Consider the following 21,390-nt stretch of genomic DNA (forward strand, 5'->3'; position numbering starts at 1 on the left):
TCCTCCCTCTTTCCACTCAGCAACGTTTCTCGAGCGCCAATCGACCCTCTCCTCACTCTCTCGCGTGTGCTGGAGGCTACGATATATCGCTTACCCACGACTTCTCGAAACCCTGTGGATCAAGTCGTGCGATCGAAAGACTCTCCAACGGGTAATCGACAGCGTCTCAGCACATCCGGCTCGCAGGCAGATACGCAAGGTCGTCGTCAACGACAATTGGGCGGATATCCTTGGATTCGACAGCGTCCGTGACTTTCTGGCGGATTGCGAAAATCTTCGGTCGTTCACAGTTTTTCACTGGAGCTCTGACCCATTCGTGATACCTTCACTGCCGGTGTTCTCCAGTAAGCGCGATCTTTCTCATCTCAAAACTGCGAGTTGACCAAGCCGAACATTCGGCTGGCAGATCTAGTCGAGCTTCACATCGGAGGACCTTTCATTCTTCCCGCTGTCTTCAGCTTCCCGTTCCTCCGCTCCTTGACGGCGTCGTTCCACCTTCTATTGAGTCCGGCAGACTCCCTTGACCCTACTTCACTCCCCTCTCTCCGATACCTTGCCCTGGGTGCCTCTGCCGATGGAATCAGGTTCCGTCCCACTCCGCCGATCGGGCGGGCACTTCGACAGCTTTTACCTCAACTCGATATCTTCACGACCCAGATCGCATGGTTCCTCGATGAGTACGACTCGCTCCTCGCCCCTTTCGTATCGAAGACCCTAGTCGACTGTCCAATGGAGGAACTGTCGGCGTTCAGCGATTTGATCTCGAGAATCCAACATCTACGCTTCGTCAGACCTTCAACTGCACCGGATCATCACACTTGGCACAACTCGGAACACCTCCTGCACTTTGCGGACATCGTCGGAAAGTCCGAGATCTCCCTCAGGACCCTTTACCTGAACAAGGCCTACCGTCCCGGACCGACAGGGCGAAATTCTCCAAAGGTGGCATTTTCCATGCTTCGCTTGATGCAAATTTGCGGCGGTAAGGGGATAGAAGTTGTTTTCGAGGCGCAACCGGAGGACGAAAAAGTGGATTCGAGAATCTCGGAGGACTTCGTCAGGCGACGGCGACTTCAGCGAGGAATGGAAGGTGGCTTGGAGTCTGTCGAAGAGTAGGGTCGTGGGAAGCAGGATTGATGGAGGTAGGATCGAGGTAGGTAATCTTGAGGGCAAAGGCAGGAAAGGAGTCGAGGTTGATGATCGGAAGTTTAAACGAATTCATCTAGCGAGGGTTCTTCGTTTCTCCATTGGTGTTCCTTCTCTTTGTTTTGTACAACCGTCCCTGCTTCCTAGATCTGTTATGTCTTTGGTGGTTCAAACGGATTCAGCAGTCGTCTCGAGTGTGGAGAGCACGAAACCTCAATCCGCCAACCAAACCGCGATAACGTCTTTTACGCCTACCCGGTGCGTCGCCCGCCATAATAAACATCCTTTCCTCTTCGAAGCAGAGCGAGCGTGGTAGCTGGTTGTCGAACAGGAGCTTAAAATCAGACCAACAAGGAGAGACTGAGATTAAGCGGAGAGACCACGAAGCGCATATCCAGCTAGAACTGATATCGAGTATGGACTCAAGAGTAGCGCAAGTGAATTCGGAGCCGGAGCGAGTGAGTGGTCGGAACGAGAGAGGCGAAACGAAAGCGAATCGAATGGCATCCTTCCACCACTCGCTCGCCTGTACCGGCATCGTTCTAGAGTGTTTCTATTACCGTTCTCTCTCCCTTGGTGAATTCAGGCCGAACGTGCTTAACGCCAGCAGCTCGGAAGAAACTGATCAAGTTCGATTTACCAGATCTCCCATTCGACCTCTCTCCGACTCGTTGACAGGATGCCAGCACCATACGAACCCGTTCGAGAGAACCTCGATGTCACTCTCCCTCCTCGACCTTTCCTCGCTCCTTACGCGCCGACAATCGCTAAATCTTACCACCCCGTTTCTCCCCTCTCTCCGGCTTTCAACGTTGGATTGACTGGAGCTGGAGTCGGATTGTTCGTTAGTGCGATCAAGAACTCGTTGGAGAGTCACAACAAGGGTGCGATGGGAGTCTTCTCGAGAACTGGTTGGATCATCGGTTACTTTGGTGAGGTCTCTCGCCCTGTGTGCTGTCCGCGCTTTGCTAGCGTGCTCCTTTAGAGCACAGCTAGCTCGAAGCACGGCGCTATTCGCGGCACTCGACCTGAATTGCGATTCTCGTTCATTTCGAGCTAACTCCTGTTCTCTCCCTCTCTTGCAGCTACTATCGGATTCACTTTCTCATTCGTCGACCACACTGTCGCCAACATGATCGAAACGAAAGACAATGGGGTTGCCGGAGCCGCAGGAGGATGTGCCGCAGGATTTGTCGCTGGAATCCGTACCGGTTCGATCCCCAAAGCGATGGCCATGTGTGGATTCATGGGTGCCGCAGTCGGAACTTATGATTTGGCAGGTGGACAATTAGGGTGGGAACAAGGAAAGAAGCCGAGACAAGTGAGGGAGAAGGAGAGGATGGAATTCTTCAAGAAGCGGGAAACGGCCGAAGAATCGTAAATTCGGGTTCGACGTGGATGAGGAGGGGACATGTTGAGTCCTCGGAGTCACGGTCATGTCAGTGGTGAGCTCATGGGAGTAGAGAGAGCACAAAATCCATCTCTAGACTTGTTTTCGAAACAGTCGACTCAGTTTCTTTATATTTTCTCTTGTCTTTTTTGCCTTCTTCTTCTCTTGCTGTCAATCGTCAAAGCTAAAAGCTAACAACCTGTCGCACGATCGAGAGAGAGAGTTCGCGCGAGACCATTTGCGAAACTCGCGAGTCTGCAATCTTTCACTTCTTGTATTCACCTCCAATCATGCTCCAACGACTACGGACACCGCTATCGCAATCTACACAGACACTGCAACAACCTCTCAGCGCTCTCTCGCTTCTCCCCCTCCGTTCCCTCGTTCCTTCATCTCGCTCGATTTCAACTTCTTCATCTCTGCTCTCTTCCTCTACGACCCCTGCGTACGCCGTGAGGTCATCAGTGATTCGACCTGGATACAACAGCAATACTCGTAGATCCCCTACCGCGATCGATCGAGACTTGCCTCAGATCAAAGTCAGTCTCTTTCCCTCATTCCCCTCTCTGTCCTGCCAGAGCTTACCCAGTCGACCCATCTACAGTCTCGTACACCTCTCTACCTCTCAATCTTTGTCCTCTCGGCACTGGCATGGGGTTTATTCTTAGCTTATGCGACAAACGCAGAACGAGCGAATAGTTCAGTAGTCAGGAGTCTATTGTTCCAATTGAGGAGTTGGCCTGCTGTGAAAGAGTTCTTGGGAGATGGTGTAAAGATTGAGCCGGTCGTTGGGGATTTGGTTAGGATCAAAGGAAATGTGAGATTTCGTTCTTTCCTTCAATTCCACGACGTTTCCGCTCTGCTCGTGCTGATGGTCTCGTATCTTGCGGTAGATCAACATGTTGGCAGGAAGAATTGATGTACAATTCAGGGTAAAGGGATCAAAAGGTAACGCAAACCGTTCGGGAATCGCTTTCTTTTCGCAATTCTGCTGAGCTAACGATGCTTCGTGCGGTTTCGTTAGCTGGAGGTACGGCATCATTCACGTCGATCCGAAGAGGTAAACAAGGTCGGTTCGAGGTGCTGAGATGGAAAGTGACGAGGGATGATGGTGCTGTGTTGGATCTTCAAGGATTAGATTTCGGTGAATTGGATCTCGAAGTGTAGAGCCTACTCGAAGTTGCAACCAAGCATAACATCGAACCGCGATGTGCAACTCGACGGGGAGAAGGCTGAGACTTGAGCAGGCAGAGAAAAGCGAAGTGAAATAACGCTCTTTCGAGCGAATTCATGAGAGCCCGACGACTACTCTCCTGTCGGTCAGACATGTCAACGCAGATGATATTCTATACAGTTGCACAAAAAGTGGATGCTTAGATTTGTTCGGTGTACCAGGTAAGTTTCGTTTCCCGCGTAACAGGAGTCGATTCCGTAGCTCCTCCACTCTGGCGATACCGAAGACAAGACGTTAGCGATCGATACGGTAATCGAGCTAAGGTCGTCCGGACTCACCTGGATCGCCTCGATTTCCAATTCAGTAGGAGCGTATCTCCTCCTCTTCAAGTAATCCGGCATCTCCCACTCTTCAATCGCCGCACTCCTTCCTCCCTTCGATCCAGATCCAGAAGAAGATCCTTGACCTTGTCCCTGAGAAGAAGGATCTACGGGACCTCCATAACTTGAAGAGTTTTGGCCGGCTTGAGAACCGGAGAAAGAGGCGGATTGGGTGGATTGGAAGCGGGGGAAGTTATCGATGACGGATTGAGGGGCACAGGGATGAGGTTGGACAGAGTGGGAAGAGTCTACTCGGGAAGAGAGGAAAGAAGAAGGAGAGTTTGGTCAGTTTTCGATTCTGGAGAGTTTCTGCGAATGGTTGTTTGGCTTGAATCAAGGAGTCTTTCTCTTCTACGAGAGTCGCTTTCCAGAATCTGCTCCTTCATAACTCCTCTGCTACCCTTAACGACTCGTCCATGTTGCCATACGAGTCGAGTACAAGTCGTCGCTTGAATGAGCGATCTTGATGACCCTCCTACCCGTCCTGCTTGTCGCCGTACGCAAACTCGACAGCCTCCCAATCATGCCCTCCCAGTCAGGCCCTCGCCGGAGAGTGATCTTGCTTGACGCCGGGTCGTTCCGAAACTACCTCATCGCTCCCTTTCCTCCTTTCTCTGGCCCTATCCGTTTGGCTGCCCGCTCTATCCTTCGTCTTCCTGTGTCCTCCACACGGGAGAAGCAATCCGGCGTTAAGGATGGTCGAAACTTACGATCTGCGTGTTTTCGGTCAGGGAATTTGATCGCGGGAGAACGGTGCTGAACCTCCTTGGCGCAACGGACGAGTGTTGTTCGGAAAGACATTGTTGAGAATAGAGCGAAATTCGAGATGCGGATGAGCGGGAGAGAAGGAAGAAATGAACGTGAGATCGAAAGTGAGATGGCCCGCGGCACTCGCGAACGGAACTCTCGAGTAGGACGCTTTACTTATGGGCACAATCTGAACTGCATTACAGCATGGAGAGATGCTCGGAGAAAGCCGAAGAAGCTGCCGGGACGCCTCGCACTCGCCTCGGAATTTCAAGATTTCGAAGATCTTGTTTCTCTCTCTCCACCGCCAGCCTTTTAGAACAATCCGACATCGATACCAGAGCAGGCGTTGACTCGTCTCCGCTCCTACTCTCCTATCCCTCGAATTTCTCCCGCCAACTCTCCTCAAAACTTTTCTCTCTTCATCGGCAACTCGCGAGTGTCAACTCCCTGACTCGTAGCGACTAGAGTCAGTCCACATTTCACTGCTTACACTTTCTCCAGCACTAATCCCCCTCCCGTTGTAGTCTCGCTTCGAGCTGAATTGACCTCGCTCTTTCTCACCAAAAAAGTACAACACACTCGTCCGACCTCTCAGCATGGTCGTGAACCTATCCTACAAACTCACCCATCTCGCACAATCCCTCCGACCCCAACATCACTTCACCACTCTCCGTTCCGCGTTCCCTTCCGCCTCGACTTCTTCTCCCGGATTCGACTTTACTTCAAACGTATTCGGTGCAGCTCAGAATGCTGCGAACAGTTCAGGAGCTAGTGCAGGAGGTGCGACAGTGATTGGGATTGCGGCGGGAGCTGTTGGAGCGGGAGCTGGGGCTTCAGCTGGAGCTGGGCAAGGTGGAAGTTCTTCGAAAGCTGGAAGTTGGGGTAGTCATTGGGGATTCCAGGTGAGTCTTGCACATCGTACGAGTAGCTTGAGTAAGCTGACGTAAGAAGAGAGAGGAACACAGACTGGAAAATCGTTAACTCAAGCCCAAGCAGCTCAATCCGATTCAACGAATTCAACCAACGACGAAGACAACCTCCGAAATGCTCTCTCCTCTCCTCATCGTCGTATTCTACGAGATCGACGCTCGTCCATCTCGACTTCTTCCCCTTCCGCCGCTTTCGCATTCCGCCTTCGTCGCAACACTTCGATCGTCCCTACCGATTTACTCCATGCCGAAGAAGCTGGATTATCGTCGGTCCGAGTGAGACTGAGTAGTCAAGAGATGCAGAGGAGGTATCACTCGGCGTTCAGTCAGGGAAAGAGGACGGAGGAAGTTGAGGAAATGCAGAAGGAACATGAACAGATCGATCTGGGACCGGAACGAGTCGAGGCAGAAATGGTTAGGAAGACTGGGAGGCGGGCGAGTATATCGGAACAACCGACAAGTCCGAAAGTCGAAGGACGAAGGGAAATTCACACTTCAGCCCGAACAGAAGAACAACCAGAAACGACCCGAACCCCTTCTCCCACGCCTGAATCGACTTCTATCCCCTCTTCGACTCCCTTCACATCCGAACCTCCTCCAGCCGCTTCGAAACCTTTAACTCGACGAAACTCTGCATCTTTGTTCTCTCCCGTCCGTCTCGACAAATCGACCTTTTCAGGACCGAAAGTGACTCGTGTCAGGGAGAAACGCCCACCGTCGAGTGGAGTTGACAGGGCTGGACAGGAAGAGAAGAAGAGGAAGCCTTCGCGTAGACCGATTCACGAATTGAGCGAATTGAACTCGGAACAGCTCGTGAGTTCGACATCTGAATTAACCTTTGATATCTGCGTCTGACTCTTTTGCGAAAAACAGGATCAAGAGAACCGAATCAAAGGAGCAGAGGGAACTGGCAAGATTGAAAACGTCGAAGGAGCCGTCCGCGCCTACCTCGCCGACCCTTCGAATTGGTCAACCCGAACTCACAACAACGCTCTTCGCGCCCTCATCACCCTCCGCAAACCCGATACGCCTCTCGACACGATCATCACCCTCTATAACCAACTCTTCGAACACGAAACTCTTCGACCGAATCTCACGAGTTACGAACTCATCCTCCGCGCGTTCTGTCGAAGAGACGACGAGGTTCGAAGGAACATTCAGTTCATTCAGAAGAGGATGAAGAAGAAGGAGTTGGCGGGAGCCGCGCGAGGCGTTTGGAATTCTGCGACATTGGAGGCGATCACGCAGGAGGGAGAGAAGGGAGAAACCCCGGCTCGAGAAGCGGAGGAGAACCGATACCTCATGGAACGAGAACGGCAACGAATGAACGCCCTTCAAAGTCCCGACTTCGATTATTTCACTCCAGCACTTCAAATCTATCGAGCTCTCGGATCTTTCGGTGACCGACTCCCAACTCCGATCGTTGCGACTCTACTCCAGAGCGCCGTAGCTAGACAGGATGTCGACCTCGCCCTCGAGATCTTCTCTCGATTGGAGAAGAGTCAAAGTCAATCTCCTTCAGTCAGGTCGTATGGATCGTTGATCGAAATGTATGGAACGGTCGAAAAGGACAAGGAACTCGTCATGGACGTCTTTGAATCTTACCTCGCCGCTCGAGCCGACGGAAGCCTCCGACCTCCCACAACCTCTGCCGTTTCGCTGTATCGAACGACCTCGATCAAACACAAGTTCGATTCCTCTCCCGAATATGTCGAGATCGATCCCGAGGTAGCAGCACAAACGTCTATGTCACCTGATGAATGGACCTGGTCTACCACGATCAAAGCCCTCTTCAAAGCCGGCGACCCGACCGGAGCAGTCACCCTCCTCGAACGTCTTCTCGTTGCGCAAAACTCTCCCGAACCTCTCCCCGCCGGTTATCCCGATACTCTCAATCAACGACTCGTCGGTCACGTCGTCGTCGGATTCTCGGAGGCTGGCGACTTTGAAGCTGCGAAACGTTGGTTCGATCGACTCGCTCATCCGGAAACCCCCAACAGCGCTCTCCCTCCTCCTCACTTCTACTCGATGTGCCTCTACTCGGCTATCGACACGACCGATCTCGACCTCGTAAACCACATCTACCTTTCTGCTCTCAACCGCGCCTCTCCCGACTTCGGTCTCTCGATCAGCGATTTCTTCACTGTAATCGACAAGAACCTCGCTCGAGCCTGGCAAACGACCTCGGAGGAGGAACGTCAACGAATCTTCGACACCGTTACCGATTTCCGACGCAAGTTCGAACAAGCGACGAAGGCGGGATACCTTAACGGCGAATCCTCGAACTTCAAACTCTCGACTGGACTCCTCGGAAGGATGACTCAAGCTCTCGGTTACTACGGACGCTTCAACGAGGCAAAGGAAACCTTCGTCGAATACGCAAATATCGTTCGAGCGGTCATGGCTCGCGCTGCGATCGATTCTTCGTCGCCTGAACAACGTGGAACCGGAGGAAGAAGTCGCAAGGATTGGGTCATTCGCGTTACGGATATCGCCGCCGGAGCTCTCGGACTCAAACCTGTCATCTCGAATGGTCGAATCGTGACTGCCGGTCACGTCTCTCCCACTCTCCGTCCTTCCCTTCGTCAAGCCGTCACCGTCGTCAGTTGGTCGAGCAAACTTCGTTTCGTTATCGGATGGGAACCCGCGATGGATCAAGTACCCGTCGTCGTCGAATCCTACCTACGAGACCGTGAACAAGTTGTCGACCGAAAAGAGCGACTCTCTGGCGACCATTGGTTCACTATCCTCGAATCTTTCGCTTACACTCAAGCTCTCGTCAAGAAGGGACAACAAATTGGTTTCGAATTCCCCGGTTTCGAACAAGCGTTCAACGATTTCGTCCACGTCGGAGCGAAGATTCCTCAAGGATTCGAAGATTACGATTACGCCGGTTTCGTTCGTGCTCTCAAGGTTGGAGGTTTCCCCCGAGCTCGTATTCTCGAGTTCATCGAAAAGATTAACGAAGGTCTCGTCGAAGGAGTTCAACCCGAACAAGAACCTGTCGAAGCCGTCGCACAAGCAATCACTTCGTCTACTTCTCCCGTCTCGGCTTCCGCTGAATCCGTTCCCGCTACCGCAACCTCTGCGACTGAGAAGTCTTCGATCCAAGGAGAAGAAGAACCTTCGTACGCTCCCCAGGAAACCCTCCCGACGCCTCCTTCGACTCCTCCCTCGTACTTTGCCGAACTTCCTCCCGCTCCCTCCTTCGAATCTGACAACCTCGACGCAGCCCTCTCGACTCGTATCGACAACCTCGTACGCGAGAACAAGATGTCCGAGGCGCTCACTTTGGTTCACTCGACGGCTCAAGCTGGTAAATTCGCGAACCCGGTTTCGTACGGTCGATTGGTCGAACAACTCGGTCGTCAACACCTCGTTCAAGACGTTCGTCAAGTTTACCTCATCGCTTACTCGGCTCTTCAAGCAATGTCGAATCAACCGGAAGCTCAATCCCTCGCGTGGGTTCGACTCGAGGATCAAATGATTATCGCCTTGGCTCAAGCTGGAGAACTCGTCGACGTTGGACACCACCGAGATCGTCTCATTCAAGCTGGTTGCGCTCCCTCGGCCGATGGATACGCCGCGATGATTCTCAACATGAAGGAAACGACCGATGACGCCGCCGTTGCTCTCATGCTCTTCGAAGAATCTCAACGTTACAACGTCCGACCGAACGTTTACCTCTTCAACACACTCATTTCGAAACTTTCTCGAGCTCGTCGCGCAAAGGAGGCCCTCGAATACTTCGAATTGATGAAGACTTTCGGGATCAAACCTACTTCGATCACGTACGGAGCGATCATTAACGCTTGTTGCAAGACTGGAGACGACAGTGCGGCCGATTACCTCTTCAACGAGATGGTCACTCAATCCGACTTCAAACCTCGAGTTCCTCCTTACAACACGATGATGCAGTTTTACACCTCGACGAAACCTGACCGACAACGTGCCCTTCACTACTACAACGAACTCGTGAAAGCGAAGGTCGCCCCGACTGGTCACACTTACAAACTCCTCCTTGACGCTTACGGATCAATCGGCGAACCCGATCTCGAACAAACTCAGCAAGTCTTCGCTCAACTCGTCAAGGATCGTCGAGTCTCCGTCACGGGCGCTCATTGGGCTTCGATGATCACGGCTTACGGTGCAGTCGCGAAGGACCTCGATCGAGCTATCGCCATCTTCGATTCGATCCCTCACCACCCTTCGACTCGACAAAACCCGAATGGTCCTCTTCCCGATGCTGTCGTTTACGAGGCTCTATTGAACGCTATCCTCGCGAACAACAAGCCCGAACTCTGCGACAAATACCTCGAAGAGATGAAGAACAAAGGAGTTCGAATGACCGCTTACGTCGCAAACTCTCTAATCAAGGTGAACTAATACTCTCTTCTCTCTCTTTCACTGCTGCTGTACTAACGCGTCTCGTTGACAGGGTTACGCCGCGCAAAACAATTTCGCCGGAGCTCGAGCCGTTTTCCTCGCGATGCAAGATCCTCCCGTCGGTGTCGCTTCTCTCGGTAACCACCCCGTCGACCGTCATCCGAAGCATCACCACCAAATCGGAACTTCGACTTCGACTCAAATGCCCGTCGATGCGCCAGTGTATCGAGAACCTTCGACGTACGAAATGATGGTCAAGGCGGAATTGAAAGCTGGAGAACCTAGAGCTGCGGCAGAGATCGTCGCGATGGCTGAACAGAGAGCTTTCCCTCCTGCTGGTGAGTCTCTCACTCTTGATCTGCACGGGGTTGAATAAGAGAACTGATCTCGTCCTGTCGCACTGAGTAGTTATCGCTCGATTACAACGACTCCTGACCGACGTCGGAGCTGTATCCCTCCTCTAATTCTCCCTTCCTCCCTCATAGACCTTGCTTCTCTCGTTACTCGCACGCAACTTTCGTAGTTCCCTCAATCGTCGATACCCCTCGCTCTCTTCTCTCCATCCCGATGTTCTCCTTCCTCCTTCTCCACCGCTCGTATACCCTATTCGCTTCGACTCCGAAGTGAGATCCTCTCATTCGTCAACTTGTATCTAATTTAGCCCTCTTTTGATTCTCATGAAACTGGAAATTTTCGGAATTCAATTCTTCTCGAACGAGTATCCGTCGAGACATACGAGGCTTGGCCTCTCTAGAGAGCCATTTTAGATCAGGGCAGTGATTGTGTGGTACTAGGGTGAATTTGCACATTGACGAAAGGGAACGACGAGGAGAAACAACGGAAGTGAAGGAAGACGAAAACTTCGAAGCTTTCTAATCCTTTTCTCCCATTCGTTGCAGATGTTCGTCAATCTCTTCCTCCGTGAGCTGAAGCACGTTCAAAGCGACGGTCAGTATCAGGCGGAGATTCAGCGAAGAAGGAGGAAAACACGAAGACTCACTTTTCTGAACGCAACCCTTCCTTCTACCCCATTCTCCTTCTGCGTCTTAGTCTGTACCTTTTCACAAACCCCTACCTCAACCTCGCCCTTCTTCAAATCCGTCCCAAGTACCGTTCCGAGGGTATTCAAAGCCAATTCAACAACTTCTTCACGTCCTTTCAATTCCTCTTCGAATTTCCATCCCTTCTTGAACGACTTTTCGAGCAAGTTGGTCGCTTCTTGTTGTTTTTGACCAGAGGCGGTAGCGTGGAAACCGACGTAGTAACCGGCAGGGTCGAGTTTGAAAATTTGAGGGCCGAGGGAAGGGTCATGTCCGATAATGATCATCGCTAGAGACTCTCACGAAATGTATGAGCACCCACTCGAAAGTAGAGAGAACAAATATCGTGGAGAGGGAGTGAACGTGCAAATTCCTAATGGACGCATCGCGGCTCGTTGAGTATAAACCTGATTAATGTTTGCGATCCTCTTCGCCAACAAATCCGGCGTAATATCGTATCCGTATTTGTACCTGAACTGGGACGCTTCGGATTGAGCGCGCTGAACTTGAGAACGAGCGTCGGCCGTTCTTCCTGTCATGACGCAGCCGATTGATGGGGTGATTTGGAAGATGTGAGTGACGGAGGAAGGGTCGAGGAGCTTGTCCTGCACGAACGGGGAGTGTGAGAGGGGAAGACAGGGAGGGAGGAGGGAAAGGCTTACGGGTACTTTCTTTTGAGTGACAATTACTGAACATTCTTTACCCCTGATCGCGAGTGAAGTATGACCGGATCCAGAGATGGCTTTGAAGGCGTATTCTATGGCAAGAGAGAAGGCGGAGGAGGGAGAGTTTAGCTCAAAAGGAGGGAGAAAGCGAGGGAAAGTACAAGGACACACCGACTTGATACAGCCGTCCTTCGGGACTGTTAGATGTGATAGCTCGTCGTCAGCCATCGACATAATGAGAGCCGAGAGAGAAGAGGAGAGGGAAACGAACCTGAAGATTGTGAGAGTGCGATCGTATGAAGAACGTGACATCTACTCGTAGCGGGGAGCGTCAGTGTCGTGTTCAGGATCTTCTTCGGACTATCTTGATGTCCCTGCAGGTCGTTAGAGGTGAGAAAGGGGAGAGAGCGTCGTCATCTAATCTTCCACTTCACTGACATTCCGTTCGCGGTTCCAGCTAGCTCGAAGTACTTCGCAGCCAACAATCGATCCTTTGATACAGTAGCCGTGTCGAGTGTAAGAGGAGGGAGAAGAGGTGATGACGGGTTGGATTGATCAAGAGTCGCTAACGTTGCCAGACTTTGGAGTGCCGATCTTCGAAAGCTGGAGGCTGATGGTGTTCCTACGGTCTCAGATTAGCAAACTTACGTCTAATGAGTGGTGTGCAGTAGTGGAGGAAGTCGAGAAGTTGATCGCGAAACTTCTCTCTCTTGATCTCCTCACTCCGGCCTGATCGGTACTTTCGAGAAGATGACACAAGTAGCCCAACAGATCGATCATCCTACTACGGTCACTTCGTACACTTTCCCCCGATCCGATTCCGAGTTCCCTCCCTTGCTCAACGATGCACTCCTCCAATCCGCCTCCAACCGCTCTCCTCTCTCCTTGACTCGTCCTCCTCCAATCTGGATCATGCGACAAGCCGGACGATACCTCCCCGAATTCCAACAAGTCCGAAAGGAGCATTCGTTCTTCACGGTTTGTCGAACTCCCGAACTCGTCTGTGAAGTCACTCTACAGCCGATCCGACGATTCGAAGGGTTATTGGACGCGAGTATCATCTTTAGTGATATCCTCGTAGTACCTCAAGCGATGGGAATGGAAGTACAAATGTTAGGAGGCGTTGGACCTCACTTCCCTCAACCTTTACAATCCCCTCAAGACGCGAAGGAACGGATCCTCGAGAGGGAAACGAACGTTTTCGAGGAGTTGAAGTACGTTTATGCGGCGATTACGAAGACGAGACATGGATTGGAAGGGAAAGTACCTTTGATCGGTTTCTGTGCTGGACCTTGGACTCTCTTCGGTTATATGGTCGAAGGAGGTGGAAGTAAGACTTGGGAGAAGGCAAAGAGTTGGACGTACAAGGATCCGGAGAACGCAAAGGCCGTGTTGGAGAAGATCGCGAAAGTCAGTGCAGAATATTTGGCAGGTCAAGTTCAAGCAGGTGCTCAAGTCAGTTATCTCTCATTCTCTCTTCCGCTAACTGATACCCGGGAGTCTGACACGGCGCATCTCGTGTTGCAGCTCCTTCAAGTTTTCGATACGAACGCCGACTGTCTGACTCCTCATGGTTTCTCCACCTTCATCCTCCCGTACCTCCGCCTCCTCCCCACTCTCGTCAAACAACACCTTTCCTCTCTCCCTACTCCTCTCCCTTGTCCCCCTATGACCGTCTTCGCGAAAGGCGCAACAACTCCTCAACAATTATCCGACCTCTCTCAATCCGGCTACGAAACCGTCGGTCTAGATTGGACCGTCACTCCTCGTTACGCCCGCGAACACACTGGATCTCGAGTCGCCTTGCAAGGGAACTTGGATCCTTCTGTATTGTTGGGAGGTCAACCGGCGATCAAGGAAGAAGTGAGGAGGTTGACTTGGGGTCCAGATGGGTTCTTAACGTGTGCGAAAGAAGGGATTGAGGGAGGGTGGATCGTTAATTTGGGACATGGGATTACTCCGGGAGTTAAACCGGAGGATGCGAGGTATTTCTTGGAGAGGGTTAGGAAGGAATGTAGCAAGAAGAGTAGCGAGGAGGATCCCGTGAGTTCTGCGTCTGTTCCAGCTCAGATGGACGAGCTGATCATGTGGGCTTCGAATCCACGCAGGATGCATAGTTGTATCGTGCGAAAAGGGCTTAACGAGCGCGTCGTTGTTCGTGTGAAATATCGAATCCTTGTTGCAAAACGAAAAGAAAGTCGCAACTCTTTGGGTCCGACTTGTTGTCCACTGCTGCGAACAACCTCGGAGAGTAGCGTAGGATTTCTGCTGTACGCTGAGCCTTCCTCATCGCGACTCACTTGGGCACTCTAGCATCGCAAGGGCTTCGAAACCCTTCGGCGGCCCTGTGACGCTCTCAAGTCGAGTTCTGGTCTGGCAGCACCAGCTATACGTTAAAGGCATGCCTCGGAATCTCCACGAAGACACGTTGCGAGAGGAACCTGCTCGCATGCCCACTTCGACGAAGCTGAAGTCTCGCTCACCAAAGCGCTCACCCCTCGACTTCATGCTTCAATGGCCGCAGCCGTAATCTGAGCGTCGGAAGAGACTTACCTACGTGTACGGTAAAAGGAACCAGTGTCGACTAGAGTCTAGCGTCGAAACACGCCTTCGGGACGAGGGAACGAGCCGACACATTCGCTCGCCGCTTCTGCCAGAATGGGGTTTAGCCAGTTCACGCTTGAGGTATGATATCTTGTAATCTAACGAGAATACAGTACAGCACGAAGATGTTTGAAAGTGAAGAAGGGAATTTAGAACGCAGGAAGGTAGACAAGATATAACCGAGCTCAAAGATGAAAAATGTTGTTTCCTTCGAGAGGCGGTCGCGATCCTCCTCTACCAACCAAGTCCGCGGGGGTGTCTAGCGTTCCATATAGAGGGTCAGCTTCGTAACGAGCTAAGGGAGAAAATGCAATGGGAGATAAAGGAAGGTATCTCTCACGTATCATTCAGGGCCCTGCCGCTTCTCTTCCTAATCTGCGCCTACGCCTCTGACTCGCCACAAATTCGTCGGAGAAGAATGATGGCGACTCGATAGAGTTCACCTCCGTTGTATAGGTTACTTCCACCTTCAAACTCCTACATTTTTCCAACAGGCGAGTTCTTTCGGCAACGAGGGGAATTGAATCTTCTGGAGCGGGTTTCATCCAGCAGTCAAGATAGACTGAACAAAGCTTGAGAGGTTCTGAGAGGCGAATCAGTTCGTAAATGGCGCTGAAAACGGCATGTTTCTCCTCGACGTGCTTCGAAGTACGTCCGTGAATCCGTACGTGACGCGTAGTCGGCAGAATCGGAGGCTCGACCCAGCGAGGGTCAACTACGAAAAGGATGCGATCGGCGTAAGGAGCGAATAACGAGGGCTCGTCCTCCTCCCAGCAGCAATCGTACGAGACGACGATGGCGTCAAGTTGAGGTAGCAAACGAGTGAGATAAGTCGTCGGGAGATCTTCGAGATCGCTTGACTCTCTGAAGCCGATCAATTCGAGGGAGTCGAGGGCGGGTACGAGTTCGGGATTTAGGAACTGAGGGACCGTGTTCATCGTTTCGGTATCGATGATAAGGGTTCTGAGCGATACGAGAGGAGTCGGGGTCGCGAGACAATACGAGTGCTCGACAATGGACAACTTGGTGAGATCTTCGCAGATGCAAGCGATTCAAAAATTCGGTCAGTGAAGTCCTCGCGTGCATGACAGCAGAGATGGAACCCACTTGAGCATTGCGATAGACAGCTCAGATCGAGGAGAGGTCCGCAGTTGGCGAAGTCGTGGCAGAGAAAGAGACTTTCGAGCCTTTGACAGCTGCGAACCAAGTTTTGCAAGTGTTGTTGTTTGATCACAGCGCAGAGATAGATTTCTTGCGCTGGGGGATCTCGGTACCGATTGAGGAGCTCCTCCACTTGGAATCCTTCAAGGCACTCGACCAGATGGAGAAGATGTTGAGCGATCGAGCGAAACCGACGAGAGACGAGGGAGAGCCTTTCGAGGGTGACCTGGCGGTTCTTTATACTACTCGAGTGATATGTATGAGGAACGGTTGTTTTGATCATGAGCCAGAGGAGTTCGTCGGGCAGGTTGTCGAAGGAGTTGTGAGGAGGCTCGACGGTCGACTCTCCTGTTTCTCGCAAGTCGTTAGTGGTATGGAGGGAAACTTTCCCATCGTTCTGTACACACCTTGGGTGGGTTCGATGGGGGAAGAAGGGTTCGAGCGGGTGTTCCCGTCGTGGAGATCGAGTTGCTGGTCGAGGGAGAGACAGAGTCAGTATTGCAGCCAATGCAGTTTCGAGATCAACGAGAATTCACAGATGCGTTACTCATAGACGTGCTATCTGCGTGCGGAAGAAATAAGAGTCAAGAGTAAAGACCCCTCGAAAGCCCATTCCCTTCCTACCCTGCGCACGGTTCGCCTCTGCATTTACTCTCCCTCCTCGCCAGTCTCGAGTCAAGGAGAAGCAAGGACGGTTAGTCGAGTCAGAGAGTAGACGAAATAACCTCCATTCACAACAAAATCATAGCGACCGAAAAGAGACAGAAAAAGAAATCACAAGACCACCCTTGGGGGGCCTCACCAGCGAGAAGAGGCTGAGAGAAGCATTGATACGTACAGCCGAATGGTATAATATAGTTGAGAAAGCACGGAAAGTTTCTAATCCAGAGAAACCGTGGTCGGGTCGAGAAAAGGAGAAGGAGATTAAGCTCGAACTTGTTCAGCAGCTTCGATGAATGTGCTGCATTCATCGGCAGTGACTGTTGTTCCGACGACGAACTCAATCAGTTGTGGTCGTCACAAGATGTGACTGAGCGGACTTCGAGACTTACGTCGTTTGACACTCGAAATTTTGGCTTGATTGAAAACGACACCAAAGTAGGATCGAGCGTGAGGGATCAATTCGGCTCGGAACGTCGTACAGATGTATTGAGCTTCTTGAGAGAGTTCGTCGATCATTGCTAAACGGAAGAGAACGGTATCAGCTAGGTCGAGGTAGGCACGAGAAACAGCTCGAAGTCGGAGAGGAAAAGACGTACCAGCGACGGCAGTACGACGGTCGGCGTCGAGTTGAGCATCAATCTCATCGAACAAGTAAAATGGCGCAGGGTCGCATTTCTGAATCGCAAAGACTGAGAACGATAGAGCGTGAGCAAGCACGTCTTTCGCTCGGCGTGCATGATTCGAAAAGAGAGGATGCTCACTCATGGCGAGAGCTACGAGAGCTTTTTGTCCACCCGACAGTTGTTGAAGCTTGAGTCCTTCATTCGATTTCGACTTGAACGAAACTCGAATCGAAACTCCCGTGTAATTCTCGACTCCTCCATCCTCTGGTTCCGGTTCATCGACGTCCATATCGTCTTCATCTCTCGCCTGTTGTCTCTTGAGCATGATGAGACGTCCCCTTCCCGTCGGAACGAGTTTCTCAAACACTTCTTCGAAATTCTTCGCGACTTGTTTGAACGTTCTCTCGATCGCTTCGTCTTTTCGAGCGTCGAGAACGTCGATCAATTCGAGGATCGAGTTTTGGGATTCGTCGAGTTCTTCTTGTCGTGCGATCAACTCGTCGCGTTGTTTCGTGAAGGAGGTGTATTGTTCGTAAGCTTTCTTGTTGACGTGCGCGAATCCTTTGAGAGCTTCGTTGACTTTTCGCAGCTTCTTGAGAAGCTGCAGTGCGGAAGGATTCGAGAGTCAGTCTCAGTGACAGGAGGAGAAGGAGAGTAAAGACGAACCTTTTCGGAAGAAGCGGTAGTTTCGACAAAAGCCTCTTCGGGCAAAACTCCCAGATCTCGAATGTTCTTGTTGCACTCGTCTTTGCGTTGCGTCAAGATCTGTCGTTTCGCGAGGTACCGTTCGACGTTCTTTTGCTGACGAGCAATGTTGCGTTGATCGTCGGATTGTTGGGTCTCGCGTTTCTCTCGCTCTTTCTCGAGGTCGGCGGCTTCTTTCGAGAGTTTCTCCGATTCCTTGTCGATCTCTGAGCAACAGCGGATACAGAGTGAGCAGTGCTACAGCGAGAGATGTACGAGAGACTCACCTTCGAGACGTTGCCCAATTTCGGTGATTGATTGATCAAGCTTCTTGAGATCCCGTCTCTTCTGCTCGAGATCTTCTCCACTGTCGTCCTCGTCTTCTTCAGCGACTCCTCCTCGAGCAGCTTCGGCTTGTTCGATCTTCGAGCGAAGGTCATCTCGACGACGGCGGAGGTTCTCGTTGAGTTCGATCTCGAGGACATCTTTTCGAGAAGCGAGCTATTGATCCAAATAAGACTCAGTCAACCTTGACATGCTGCTGAGGAAAGAGACCAAGACGTACCTCGTTGACCTGTTGAGTAATCTGTACGAGATCCTTCTTCGTTTGTTCACACTCCTCACTCAACTGCTTCATCGTCCTCTTCTCATCTTCCGACAGTCCTCCAACCATCTCAGTCTCCAATTCCGCTTTCATCATCTCGACCTCCTTCTCCAATCCTTTCATGTTCGTCTCATGCTCGACCAACTGTTTCTCCAACCTCGCAACCCTGCCCTTCAATCTATCCTCTTCCTCCTGAATCCTCATCAACTCGACCTGTAACGCGCCTCCTTCCTGACTCAACCTCTCCAATTTCGCATTGACCACCGTGATTTTCCCAACGATCCCGGTAATCTCCTGATCGATCCTCGCAATAGTTTGTTTCACCTCGTTCCTATTCGTCGACAATTCCTCATCCTTCGCTTGAGCCGCCTTCAAATTCTTGACGGCGTCTAATCGGGATCTTCGAACGTCGTGGAATCCTCCAGTGAGGGAACCTTTTCGATCGTACTTGTCTCCGTCGAGAGTGATCGCGTTCAAATTGTGACTACGAGTGTAGGCCCCGGCAATTTCGAGAGTTTGACAGATGATCGTTGAACCGAAAACTTGTTTGAACGCAGGGAGGAACATTGGATTGAATCGAAGTTTGTTGATCCTACATGGCGACCTCCTCTTCTTCAGTAAGAGGACGAGTCACTGAAGCCGAGAAGATCACTCACATTGGAATAGCTTCATTCGTTTGAGGATATTCGTATTCCTTGACGTCGAGTCGGTTCAGAGGCATGAACGTAACTCGTCCACTCTTGTCTTGGATCATTCGTTCGAGGATCTTCGTCGCCGTTTCGTCATTGTCGACTACGATTTGGAACAAACTGTTGGTCAAACTCTTTCGCATCAGTCTTGATTGAACGTGAGGAATTGGAGTCGAGGAACTCACCTGGTTCCAGCAGTGACTTCAACTGCAGTCTTGTACCGATCTTCGACTTCGAACAACTCATAAAGAGGTCCGTAATAACCTTCGAGACATAATTGTTGAGCAATGTTTCTCGCCGCTCTCAGACCGTTCGCGGTATCCTATGTATGGCAAATCAGCCAAAGCATTAGTTCTGCTTGACTAATGACTGATGACGAATCCGTACCCGATCCATCGTACTCGAAATGGTACGTTCAGCGGTTTTGAGAGTTTCACTAGCGTTGTTCGCTTGAACGCTCAATTTCGTATCACTCCTCCATAACTCCCTATCGTTGTAACAGAACCATCAGCATCCTTCTCTCCATACGTATGCAGGTGAATGGAGAGAAAAGAAACTGACTTTCGTTGTTCGATCTTTTCATTCCTCTCCTGTTCAAACTCTCTCGACTGATCTCTCGCCTCCATAACTCCTTCTTTCCTCCTCTCCATGTCCCCTCTCACTTCCCTCCTTCTCTCACCAGTCTGTCCCAGCTCTTTCTTGCCCATCTCGACTTCTTCCCTCAATGCTTGTTCTCGTCGACGACGTTTCTCGAGAGTCTCTTCGTTTCGACGAATGAGGTCGGTTAGGTGTTCGTCACGTTCGGCACGAGTGGAGAATTGGGAAGTTCGACCTTGTTTCGCGAAGAGAGCGTTTAGGGTCGTTTGAGAGGTTTCGAGGGATTGACTTAGTTGGGATTGACGAGTGACGGCATCTTCGTAGGCGGGCGTAGACTCCATGAGTGAGGCTTCGGCGGTAATGATGTCGGTTTCGATCTTTTCCAACTCTTTCTCGAGCGCGGCGAGGCGATCTTGTCCTTTTTCTGAATTCGTATCAAGTACGTCAGCTTCCCTTCCCACCTTTCAAGAGAGGAGAGAAACGACGTACTGCCGGTTTCCTCCATTTCCCTCACTCCCAATTCCGCTCGACTCCTCTGTTTCACTTTTTCCCTCCTCTCCAAAGCCCCTTCCCGACGTTCAACTTTCAACTCTTCGAGTTTCTCCCCGATCGCTTTCAATCGATCGTTCATTTCCGTCAATTCTTTCTCTCGTTGATTGTATTCTTCTCGACGGGTATTCGATTGATCGATATCTCTTCTTCTTTCTTCCTCAATCTTGAATCCTCATCAAGTCGGGGTCAGTCTCGCAACGACTCGAGCGAAAGGAAGAGTGGAGAGGGAGACTCACCGCGTCGAGAGCTTCACTACAATCCTTGAGTTCTCGTTGATAGATACAGTATTCGAGGGAGCGTCGAGCTCGATCGTGAGTTTGATATTGTTTCAATTCTTCTTTTTCTTCCTCCAATTCGTCCAATCGTTCTTGAATGAAGTTCAACAGATCTTTGATCTTTTCCCTCTTGACATCTACACCGGACCGAGATCATCAGCACACAACGAACTCGAGAGAGAGGAAGAGAAAGGAGAGAGAAACTGACTAGTTTCATCCATAATCTTTGTCGATTCCGCTCTCCTCTCCTCATAAACCTTCGTACCCGCGACCTCCTTCAGTAATAGTAGCCTATCCAGATCCTTCTGATTAGTCAAATGATTGATCCTCCCCTGCGGTACGATATAATACGGATTCGATCTCGAAAACCCCGCACTTTCCAACATTGACATAACCTCTCCCTTCGAAGTAGATTTCCTATCCATTTGATACTCGTCTTTCTTCAAACCGATCGTTCGTCGTAAGACCATCGTGGGTTTGTTCGTAGGGAATCGTCCATCGGAATTATCGAATTCGATTTCGACGAAGGCACTCATAGTCGCTCCTCCTAATCCTCCTCCTCCTCCAGCTCCAGCTCCTCCTTCGCCTCCACCGGATGCGGCAGATCCATCGTGCAGGAGCGCTTGACGTTCTTCGCGAGATAGAGAGGTGTAGGCGTCGGAGAGGACGAAGCGGATAGCACTGAAGAAGTTTGATTTTCCTGATCCGTTACGTCCTACTAGTAAGTTTAATCCTGGCCTACGAGCGAGCGTTCACTGTCAGCAGCAGCGCCTAAGAGGGAGAAAAGCAGAGACAGATGAATGAGGTGAATGGGAACTCACGAGAATGGATCAACTACGGTTTCATCGCGATATGATTTGAATCCTTGGATCTATGAACGTCTTCTACCGTTAGTCCTAGGGATTCAAACGCGTCGTGACGAGTAGATGAAACAGTGAAGAACTTGCTCGAAGACTCTACTCAGCGGGCCGTCAGTTGGAGTTCCCTGTAATGAAAGCAGGAAGGGAATACTCACTTTGATATGCATCGCTCTCGCGCGAACGAGATTAGTCGAGTGAAGCGGTAGACGACAAGCCTT

General features: G+C 51.1%; 7 protein-coding genes across 7 annotated transcripts; 4 read left to right on the top strand and 3 right to left on the bottom strand.

Annotated features, from left to right (window-relative positions):
* Window positions 1-1,825: 1,825 nt before the first annotated feature.
* On the top strand, window positions 1,826-2,527 carry JCM6883_007326 (uncharacterized protein; the record flags this gene model as incomplete). Its single annotated transcript, XM_076628157.1, has 2 exons — window positions 1,826-2,078; window positions 2,232-2,527. 2 exons carry the CDS (start codon window positions 1,826-1,828, stop codon window positions 2,525-2,527), a joined length of 549 nt encoding a protein of 182 aa, XP_076491558.1.
* A 299-nt stretch (window positions 2,528-2,826) lies between these two features.
* Window positions 2,827-3,703, top strand: COA1 (Coa1p; the record flags this gene model as incomplete). Its single annotated transcript, XM_076628158.1, has 4 exons — window positions 2,827-3,075; window positions 3,141-3,353; window positions 3,430-3,484; window positions 3,561-3,703. 4 exons carry the CDS (start codon window positions 2,827-2,829, stop codon window positions 3,701-3,703), a joined length of 660 nt encoding a protein of 219 aa, XP_076491559.1.
* A 206-nt stretch (window positions 3,704-3,909) lies between these two features.
* JCM6883_007328 (uncharacterized protein) lies at window positions 3,910-4,891 on the bottom strand (the record flags this gene model as incomplete). The annotated part of the gene is made up of 3 exons (XM_076628159.1): window positions 3,910-3,981; window positions 4,049-4,338; window positions 4,801-4,891. 3 exons carry the CDS (start codon window positions 4,889-4,891, stop codon window positions 3,910-3,912), a joined length of 453 nt encoding a protein of 150 aa, XP_076491560.1.
* Window positions 4,892-5,436: 545 nt separating this feature from the next.
* Window positions 5,437-10,619, top strand: JCM6883_007329 (uncharacterized protein; the record flags this gene model as incomplete). The annotated part of the gene is made up of 5 exons (XM_076628160.1): window positions 5,437-5,742; window positions 5,806-6,582; window positions 6,643-10,146; window positions 10,208-10,493; window positions 10,564-10,619. The coding sequence occupies 5 exons, from the start codon at window positions 5,437-5,439 to the stop codon at window positions 10,617-10,619; spliced, it is 4,929 nt and encodes a 1,642-aa protein (XP_076491561.1).
* A 408-nt stretch (window positions 10,620-11,027) lies between these two features.
* Window positions 11,028-12,172, bottom strand: SCL1 (proteasome core particle subunit alpha 1; the record flags this gene model as incomplete). Its single annotated transcript, XM_076628161.1, has 6 exons — window positions 11,028-11,081; window positions 11,156-11,484; window positions 11,563-11,800; window positions 11,858-11,952; window positions 12,032-12,057; window positions 12,132-12,172. 6 exons carry the CDS (start codon window positions 12,170-12,172, stop codon window positions 11,028-11,030), a joined length of 783 nt encoding a protein of 260 aa, XP_076491562.1.
* A 438-nt stretch (window positions 12,173-12,610) lies between these two features.
* HEM12 (uroporphyrinogen decarboxylase HEM12) lies at window positions 12,611-13,977 on the top strand (the record flags this gene model as incomplete). Its single annotated transcript, XM_076628162.1, has 3 exons — window positions 12,611-13,315; window positions 13,388-13,903; window positions 13,969-13,977. 3 exons carry the CDS (start codon window positions 12,611-12,613, stop codon window positions 13,975-13,977), a joined length of 1,230 nt encoding a protein of 409 aa, XP_076491563.1.
* A 2,572-nt stretch (window positions 13,978-16,549) lies between these two features.
* Window positions 16,550-21,339, bottom strand: SMC3 (cohesin subunit SMC3; the record flags this gene model as incomplete). Its single annotated transcript, XM_076628163.1, has 16 exons — window positions 16,550-16,605; window positions 16,678-16,806; window positions 16,885-16,977; window positions 17,050-17,512; window positions 17,578-17,822; window positions 17,883-18,096; window positions 18,161-18,791; window positions 18,856-19,008; window positions 19,074-19,210; window positions 19,276-19,375; window positions 19,450-19,909; window positions 19,975-20,200; window positions 20,274-20,449; window positions 20,521-21,050; window positions 21,134-21,183; window positions 21,328-21,339. The coding sequence occupies 16 exons, from the start codon at window positions 21,337-21,339 to the stop codon at window positions 16,550-16,552; spliced, it is 3,675 nt and encodes a 1,224-aa protein (XP_076491564.1).
* Window positions 21,340-21,390: the final 51 nt, after the last annotated feature.

Source organism: Sporobolomyces salmoneus (assembly GCF_050403485.1).
Source record: "Sporobolomyces salmoneus JCM6883 DNA, S_salmoneus_JCM6883_v1_ctg1, whole genome shotgun sequence".
Taxonomy (NCBI): Eukaryota; Fungi; Basidiomycota; class Microbotryomycetes; order Sporidiobolales; family Sporidiobolaceae; genus Sporobolomyces; species Sporobolomyces salmoneus.